At 36.6% G+C, this 9,524-nt stretch overlaps 1 protein-coding gene across 2 annotated transcripts in view; it reads left to right on the top strand.

The window, feature by feature from the left end:
- The first annotated feature begins 4,199 nt into the window (after positions 1–4,199).
- LOC113111007 (uncharacterized) overlaps positions 4,200–9,524 on the top strand; it is a 101,720-nt gene continuing 96,395 nt past the window's right edge. For both annotated transcript variants that reach the window (XR_003293247.1, XM_026275373.1), the window contains exon 1: positions 4,200–4,379. Coding sequence is in view for 1 of the 2 variants with exons in the window: in XM_026275373.1 (XP_026131158.1) it covers positions 4,262–4,379 (118 nt within the window). In the remaining variant the exon portion in view is untranslated. The remainder of the gene's footprint in view (positions 4,380–9,524) is intronic.

Raw genomic sequence — 9,524 nt, 5'->3', positions numbered from 1 at the left:
GAACTGCAGGTAAACCACTTTAAAGTTGAACTAAGAGAGCATGAGTCAACAAACCAAGAATTCAGGGTAATGATTGTTCTGATACAAAAAAAAAGCATTTAGGCAATACAGTAGTGGTATAGTTTGTAATGTACTAATAGCTTTGTATATGAAAGTAGTCATAGTATTTTAGTTTATAGGTCATAAATTCAAGGTGAACAGAGGCAAGTCTTTAAGAGGGCTGAATTGAGTTTGCAATTTGATTGGGTGACATTAGACCAATGAGGAGCCATGATGGCAAATATATAAGCTACACAAACAGTGCAGGTGTATGATGTCATAATGGACTGTCATGGTAATGTCAAGTTAACGTCTTTTATATTCTGGAGGCCAGTGTATTTGTTCTCAGCATTTGCACTAATGTTGTTTTCCTCTGGTAACTATTTGGGGGGAATTAGGATAAAACTAATATCTTCCCTTTTACTTTAGATACTTAACTTTTACAGTAGTAGTTCGCCCAAAAATGAACATTTGATGAAAATCTACTCACCCTCATGCCATCCAAGATGTAGATGAGTTTGTTTCTTTATCAGAATACATTCGGAGAAATTTAGCATTGCATCACTTGCTCACCAATGGATTCTCTGCAGTGAATGGGTGCCGTCAGAATGAGAGTCCAAACAGCTGATAAAAACACAGTAATCCACACAGCTACAGTCCAACAATTCAGTCAACAATTCAGTCTTGTGAAGTGATAGGCTGTGTTCTTTACAGACATTTGTTTTTTACTTCAGATCATTGCACCCATTCACTGTAGAGGATCCATTGGTGAGCAAGTGATGCAATGCTAAATTTCTCCAAATGCTTAGATGATAAAACAAACTCCTCTACATCTTGGATGGCCTGAGGGTTAGTATATTTTCAGCATGTTTTTCCTTTTTTTGGTGAACAATTCCTAAGCTAGAAAAACAGCTTAATTAGAAACACAAAATTCAGGGAATCTAGTTTGACCCAGCTTTAATTTATTGACGTGCCTTTGAATGAGTCACACATACTTTTAGAGCAGCAATTTGCACTCAGATATTTAAATACCAAACATTTAACAAAATATCTTGTACTGTGGTTGTTTTTATTTAAAATGTTTCATTTGTCAAGTAATCATTTGAAGAACTTTTGCTGTTTTCTTTCTGCCATTTTATTGTTTCTTATCTGTTTACTAACCCCCTGAAACATTTTTTAGAGAGCACCCATTTAAAACTGTGTTTTATTTTTCCAGAGTCAGCGTTTCCTTGATAATTATGACAAGCCTTTTAAACAGATACTGCATTTGCACATGGAGAAATGCAGTGGACCCATCTACTGCTGGTTTACTACGCTAAACAACCCAGTCCAGCTCATTTGCACTGCACTAAAATGAACTGTTAAACTGTCACCCTGCCTGTGTGTTTGTACAGTATGTGTGCCGTTGTATTTATTTTATTTTCTAAATAATTATGTAAATACATTTAATTTAACCTGGCATATTTTTTTCTGTTGACCCCAGAGAATTTTCAGGTTCAGTTGTGTTGTGCATTGCAGTCATTTGTATGAATTTTATATCATGTGAAATCTCTCTAAAACTGCAGCTGCAAAGATGCATGAAGTGTTTTTATGCAGATTAGGATAAAGAAGTCAGACAAGAGTTTAGATTTAGAATAGTAGGCTATTCATTCTCATCGCTAGAATAAAGTGTCAGGCAATGAAATTGCACAGTAATTTTTTCTCAGTGTAACAACTCAAGCAAACATATACAAGACACAAAGCTGTCATTGGGATGGTACCATAAAGTAAAGTAAAAAACCTTATTTAGCCCTAAATGGTGCATATAAGTACATCCTAGTACTACAACCCTAGTGACAAGTTTTGTACCTTTTTTCATTAAGTAAACCCAGATAGGGTGATCAGGACCCCTACACAAATCAGAAGGGGTTTATTTTGCAAAAACAGCCATTGGACTATGTGTTATCTCACTTATTATGCTGCCGCTCACCAAATAAATTAATTAATATGTCTATTTTTAACAATAACGAAGTAATCTGATGTCATTTTCACTACAATTGATAACTGAGACAAGATGGTGGAGTTGTGCTTTCATTGAACAACAAAGTAACACTGGTTTCAGTTAAGGTGTAGTCACATATCGTTGTTTGACAAATGCTTGGGAGTGAAATCTAATCAATTCCATAGGAATCCGTCCGACTTGGAATTTTGTGTTGGGGGGGAATGTTTCTCCACAAACAGTAAATTTTGCAGTTTTTCATTCATATTAGTAAAGTGGAGAACATTTTCGCCTTCCCACACACACAAAAAAAAATTCTAGATCGTGTGGATTCTGATTGAAAAGACATGAAAATTTGCCAAGCAATGGTAAATTGTCACTTTTACTTGAATGAGCGGTTTAATAAACATAGAGAGTTCTTATATAGGCGACGACAAAATATCTAAACCGCTAAATGCCCCAACTGACCAATCAGAAACGAGTATTTTAGAAAGCCATGTACTGAATACATATGTAGAGTAGATCTGTAAACAGTTTTTTTCCAGTATTTTTTTTTCCATGGCATAACGTTATATAAGTATTGTTGTAAATGCAGTGCATGCTAAATCACTCTTGTAAATTGGATGTCGAAGCTTGAGAACACCCGGTGTGGAGAGCATCACTCCTGAACATTATTCATACAGTGTGTTTGGTGACACATACTAAATGACATTTTAGTGCATTTAATGTCCGATACTAAATGACATTTATGTTTAGTCTCAATTGGTCCACAGAGGTTGAATCCAGACATTTTGTATAGCCAGTGGGGCATTAAATATAATTGTGTTGTCTTTAGTTTGATGTCTCGTGGACCCACATGGGTCAGAAAACACTTAATGGATGGACAATGTGAACACGCTGTCGCCGTTTAAACGGGTGGAAGGTTTTATTTAATTCACGGTATGTTGGAGAAAGGAATATTTAAAATGAGAAGCGATATAATGTGATATTCAAAATGCACTTAACTGTAATAAGGGTAGAGAGGATTTCAGATGCATGTGATTTTTTTCTTCTGCTTGATTTGTATGCGACTGAACATAAACTGATCCTAAGGCAATAAATACCAGTGCTGGAAAAACATCTGTTGGATCATCAATCTCATTTAATTTTTAACTGAAAGACTGTTTCATAACCCATATAATGATAACCTGCCCTTTTCTGTCAAGTATAGATGCATTACAAGTGATTCTGATGGCCAGTGTTATAATAATACCGACCCTAGGAAGCGGCACTTGGGTTCTAGTGCACTCAAACACCTATGTTGTCTTTACAAGTGTTTAGGCTAAATTAATGAAATTATCCTCCAGAGTTCAGTTGTTTTCTCTTAGGAACAAGTCTCTGAACAAAAATTCCCTTAATGAGCTTAATGATGAAATCTGTCTCGATATATCTGCTTTGAAATGTTGGCTTACAGCCATTTAAATAAACAATTTTTTTTTTTTTTTTTTTTTTTTTTTTGCAAAATGTTGTATTTCTTTCCACACAGCTGCTCTGCCATTCCATTATATTTGTTCCCAAGCACATGTGATGATCACTTTTGTTATTTGACAATCCCATGGGGACTTGTTCAAATCTGTTGTTATAAATGTCTTTAATCAGTCGTAAACAGAAAAGGGAAAAGGTCATCGCCTTCTCTAAAAACTGTATGGGGAGAGTATTATAACACTAATGCTGACTTGTAAAGCTCTTTGATTTAACATCCAATTGCTCTGATAAAAGGGTACAGTTTATTATCAAGAAAATGCTAATTACAATCACATTTTAATCAGAATTGCACATTAAAATAAGATTTTTGTTTTCAATATTTGAATAGTTGATAGTTATAGTAACTACTTGTATGCAAACTATTTATTGAAAGGTTTATTGAATATAAATTGAATAGCTTTTTCAATATATTTGAATTCATATATTTTTGTTAGTTATTCCACAGCAACTGCATCATAGGCCTTTCACGGAAAAAACATTCTGGCTGTTTTGAGGTAATATTGCATTTATCAGTATTTTAGAGCAATTCAATTTAAAACAATTGCTGAAGAGGTTTGCTTTATTATAGTTTCGCCTCCTGTTGTTATTTTATTCCCCTTCAAATTACAGTATCAGTTGCAGCAGTGACATTACAAAGCGCGCACTTGCAACTCGACGCGCACGCGCAGCATCACGCGCTTCCAGTAGGAATGCACGCGAGAGACGGAATATATAAATGCAATGATGGCGACAGCAGCAGAGGAGATCTCAGAAAACACTGAGACATCAGTGTCTTTCAAAAGCGCAAGGAAAAACCAGGATAGACCCTGGAAACTGAGCTTTATTTATCTGCAGTGCTGTGAGTATCAGAGGAGAGAGAGACTGATGTGTGATAGCAATGCAGAGGTCTAAAATACCCACCCCGCACTATATCATTGAATTGAACGTTTAACACTATATATTAACGGACAGAGCACGTTTCATCTTTATATCTCTCCTGATATACCGCCTTCATGTCCAGTTCAGAGATACAATACCATGACGTCATTCTCCGCCGTTGAATGTTCCATTAATGTGCACTTCACACGCATGCATGCATGGGAGAAGCATTATTATTCATATCATTATTTTATAAAAAAAACTATATATATATGCTGGTCGTTTCCTTGAGGGGAGTTGTTATTTGATCTTTTCCGATGTTATTTTTATGTGTTATGTTTTTGTTTATTGTCAAAGTGTGAGTTGAGAAATGTAACCGTTTCGTCAAAGACTTGCCAAAGGCCAACCAGCATCTGAGTAGATTTATATTGAGCCATTTCAAAATATAAGTTAAAAGAGTACTTTATCCGAAATAACAATTCTGTGGTCATTTACTCACCCTTTTGTTCTAAACCCGTATGATTTGGTTTCCTCCACAGAACGGTAAAGGAGACACAGCTGTAAACAGATCAGTGAGTTAGTGAGTTGATCTCAAGAACCGGATCAGTTCTGTTCATTATCCAATAATTCAGATCGGTTTCTTGTACGGTCTCGTCCGAGATATCCGAAAACACTACATCTCTTACAGTAATAAAACAAAGATGAATGGAGCATGTTTTACAAGAAAATCACATCTCTGTTTTTCTGCATCAAAATTTCACTTTTCATTATTCCTGTCGTTTCTAGTGTTTGTAAGATTTAATAGCAGTGTTTAATAGCAGAGTGAAAATTGTTTCAAAGTAAATCCTACACCATTCCTCCCACTCCCATTTTTCATTAATTGGACATCATCTATCATAAATGCACCAAGGAAAAGATTTAGTAGTGGATGACAGTATGATAGTTCAATCAAAACTGTATATGGACAATAAAAATAGAGTATTATGATGTTCAAAATTCTGTTAAAATGACTAAGTTTAACAATACATAATTTCTTATTAATAAAATATTAACAGATAAATGTAAAACATGTTGTTCATGTAGGGAAAATGTATACTGTACAAGGTCACACTTTATGTAAAGTTTAATTCTCGCTATTATCAAACTATTAACTATTCCTAATTGTATGCTTATAGTTAGTATAAGGTAGTGGTTAAAGGGGTCATATGATGCTTTTTTAAGGATCATTATTTTGTGTATTTGTTGTAAAAGAATATGTTGCCATGTTTTAGTGTTCAAAAAACACATTATTTTTTAAAATGCATTATTGTAGGTCCTCTATGCCCCGCCTCTGTCAAAAGTGTTGTTTTCTACAAAGTCCGTCCTTCTGAGAAGCATAGTCTGCTCTGATTGGCCAACTGACCCAGTGCAATGTGATTGGCTGAACACTGCAAGCACTTGTCGGAAATGTAACGCCTCTTTCCATAATCACGAGCTTCATCTTTCAAAATAAATGTAAAGACAGTTAATACTGTTCTTAGTTTTACCATCAGTTCAAGCTCGAAAGTGGAACAGAGTTGCGTGACAGACACAGTGATGGAGTTTCTATGTGTTTGCTGTACACAAGCCACAGTTCAGACAGCTGACTCCACTGTGATATGACCCTCCCTCTCTCTCTCACACACACACACATACACACAATGTGCAAAACTCTGCATTTGAGCAGTCAATAGCAAATATTTAAACTTATAACAAAATATACTTAAAGTACCTGATTCAGAAGCGCCAAACTGTCGGAAGCAAAGTAGTTTTGAAGAATTACCTCCTCTCCTAGGTTCACGAAACGGTCATCCATAAAATGCGTTGCTGTTCTGTTGTAAGTAATCTTAAAGATTCCTAAATGCATCTACTTTTGGAAGGCCAAATAAAGTGCTAGATTTTGCCTAGATACACACTGCATCTCCCAGACAGAGCTGCTTTAACACTAACTGTGGTTACTGAAACCATTTGGGCGGCATTTCACAAATATTTCCACATCGTGACGTAAACACGTGGGGCATGTTTGAATGAGCCTTTTTAGGGGGGGTGTGGCAGAATCTTAACTTTGAAAAAAAAAAATATCTCTTTGGTTTTGAGACCATAGTCTTTGCAACTTCAGGAATCGTAAATTTTATCGGTACACAATAAGCTTGTAACACTCCAAAGAGAAAGGAAATCTTGAAATCGCATTGTAAGGCCCCTTTAAGTTCAAGTATTGGGTAGGATTAGTGATGTATACGGTCATGCAGAATAGACTCCTGCAATGGGTCGTACCCGCGGATACCCGCATAAAAGTGGCTGAAACGGGTGGATTTTGAAATTCCTAAAATTGTTATCCGGATGCGGGCGGATAATTAACTCCTTGCGGGCGGGTAGTAGCACAGATGAAAAATATGTGCAATATTTGTATGTCTAAATTACCATTACACATACGCAACAAAAATATGACATTTGACTCATCATGTCATCACCACTGCGACAGCGCTGCGAGAGAGAGAGACTTTTACACAGCTGGATTTGTAATTCAAGAACGGAGAACGCAACTTATACCTGGGACTGTGGATGATATCATTTTCCTGCACAGTAACCTTAAGGGAAAGTAAATGCATAGTTTGTGACCGACAGCCTCAGGTTGTATTTTTTCTTGATCTTGTTATTTTTTAAATTTTTATTAATAGGTCTATTTGTGTATAGTTATCAGGTTCCATAGCCTATTTAGGTGCCGATGGTAGGCTACTTGAATGGCGCAAAGCAAAGCGCACTTTAGTTTCATTAGAACATTAATGACACTGTCGTTGAGAGAGGTGCGAGATAAAAAATAAAGCACTTTAATTGGAATGATTTTAGCGTGTGTGATTTATCGTGGATGTGGATCGGGTAACTGGCCAAATATTAACGGGTCTGGGCGGGTGCGGATTAAATGTTTATATTATCACGGGTGACTAGGGATGGGTATCGTTAAGGTTTTAACGGTATTACTACTCTTACCGATAGTGCTTAACGGTCCGGTACTTTAACGATATCCTTATCAGTACTTTGTGTTGTGTGTGTGTGTTTTTTTTTTTTTAAGAACAAGCTGAGAACAGAATTAACATTTCTTTATTTTTTTTATGTAAAATTAATAATGGGCTTGTCTTGGACCAGAGGTGTTAGGAGGAGTTTGTTGGTTCATAGTAGCTGCAGCTAATATATATATATATATATATATATATATATAATAAAAAGGTTGCAAAATGTTGCAATTGGCTATTTTGTAAACTAACTTGAGGTGCTGTGCATTTAAGTTAGCCAAATAAATGTTTACATTTACATACTGATTTTTCCTTATTTGGAATTTTAAAAACAAGTATAAAATATGTTGATTTCATTCTCATTTTCCCAAAAGAAATCAACAGAAATTCTATGTAAGGTTAGCAAACCAGGGAGATTTTACATTTATTAGACATGAACAACGTTGATTCAACATAATTTTAGCATACATACCTGACGTAGATGGGGCAGCAACCAGAGACGAGCTAGCTAGGCAATCAATACGCATAATGCACTTTTGCTTTGACAGATTGCTTGTGTTTCTGCCCTTACATTCAAATATTGTTGTTGCACTTATGACAACGAGGGTTGTCAGCATTAACTCTAGTGAAGTATAACCACACTTTGGAACGTTTTGCTCTCTCCGCCATCGTCACTCTTTGTATTAAGCGGGAGTTTTCGTACTGTTATGCGTGTACCGCGCTCGTTCTTGTTGTGTTTGTGTGTGTGACTGACAGACAGCCTCCGCGGTGCGCATGCGAGTTCTTGCAGATCTCACAGACAAACGTCTTAATAATATCGCAAATTAGAAATGTTTGGTAAGATAAAATGTGCACGATAACATTAAGCAAATCTCTTCGCCATCATCACTCTTTATTATTAAGCAGGAGTTTACGTACAGTTAATGCATGTGCGTGCGCTCGTTGTGGTGTGTGTGTGTGTGTGACTGACAGACGTCAATGAGAGTTCATGCAGATCTCACGGACAAACGTCTTAATATGATCGCACATTAGAAATGTGTGGTGAGAATAAATGTGCACGACAACATTATTAAGCAAAAATACATAGTACATTATTTTTTTTCCTCCAGTACCGAAAGCAGAACCGATACCGTCAGATCTTACTGATACTATGGTCTTTCATAATTTAGCCCCGGGGCCAATTTAATACTGGGTTTCGGTAACCATCCCTACGGGTGACGGGTCGGATCTGGTGCTGAACTTTGCGGGTACGGGCGGGTGCGGGTCTCCAAAAATGGACCTGTGCAGGACTCTAATGCAGAATATGTGCTTTATAAGTAGTCTTAATAATAACTAGCTAATATGTTAAGGCATGGTAATAAGCAACTAGTTCATAGTGAGAACTGGTCCCTATAATGAAGTGTTACCAGAGATATCCAACCTACAAAGCATCCAAAGCAGGAGATTCAGAAAATTGTGCATGAGGACCACGTTTATGTTGCTTGTTGATTGTAATTTTCAGAGCTTAACAGCACCTGTTACCTGTTTACTTTTATTGAAAGAAAAAGCAGAGTTAATATTCTGCTAAACATCTCCCTTTGGGTTCAGTGCAAATCAACTATTCCTTTAAATGGCAATAGAGCGCACCCCTGCTTTATGTTTCTGGTTACAGCTGCACGGGCTGTGGTGTTGTTTTAGTAGAAAGCCTGCAGATGTTGTTATTGGCAGAGTAGCTGCATTATGTGACAGCTGTGTAAACCTTTTAGGCCTATTTTATGTGTAAACTGCTTGGATTTGATGCTCGATCCGGCCATCAAGCAGAAGCCTGTATATACTGACAGCTCCTGTTGTTTGAACAGCATCAGGCATAATTTTCATTGTGTCTTCAATTTTTCTCCTGTTTTATATCCCTAAGTGGATTTTAGCAAGCCGATAACACAATTACTGTCTGCATTGTGATTTCCAGAAATGAGGTTTATAGTGCAAGTACATAAAAATCCAACAACTATCCATTAATCAGACCTAATATGAGAGACCTGCAGGAAAAGGCAATCCGCAGCGAAACTTGCGTGATGTTCAGATTAAACGCCTGTGCGAGGATGTTTCTTGACTTGGCT

This window comes from Carassius auratus, chromosome 11, assembly GCF_003368295.1.
Source record: "Carassius auratus strain Wakin chromosome 11, ASM336829v1, whole genome shotgun sequence".
NCBI lineage: Eukaryota > Metazoa > Chordata > Actinopteri > Cypriniformes > Cyprinidae > Carassius > Carassius auratus.
The sequence above is the reverse complement of the archived record's forward strand: the minus strand, read 5'-3'. Positions and strand labels throughout refer to the sequence as shown.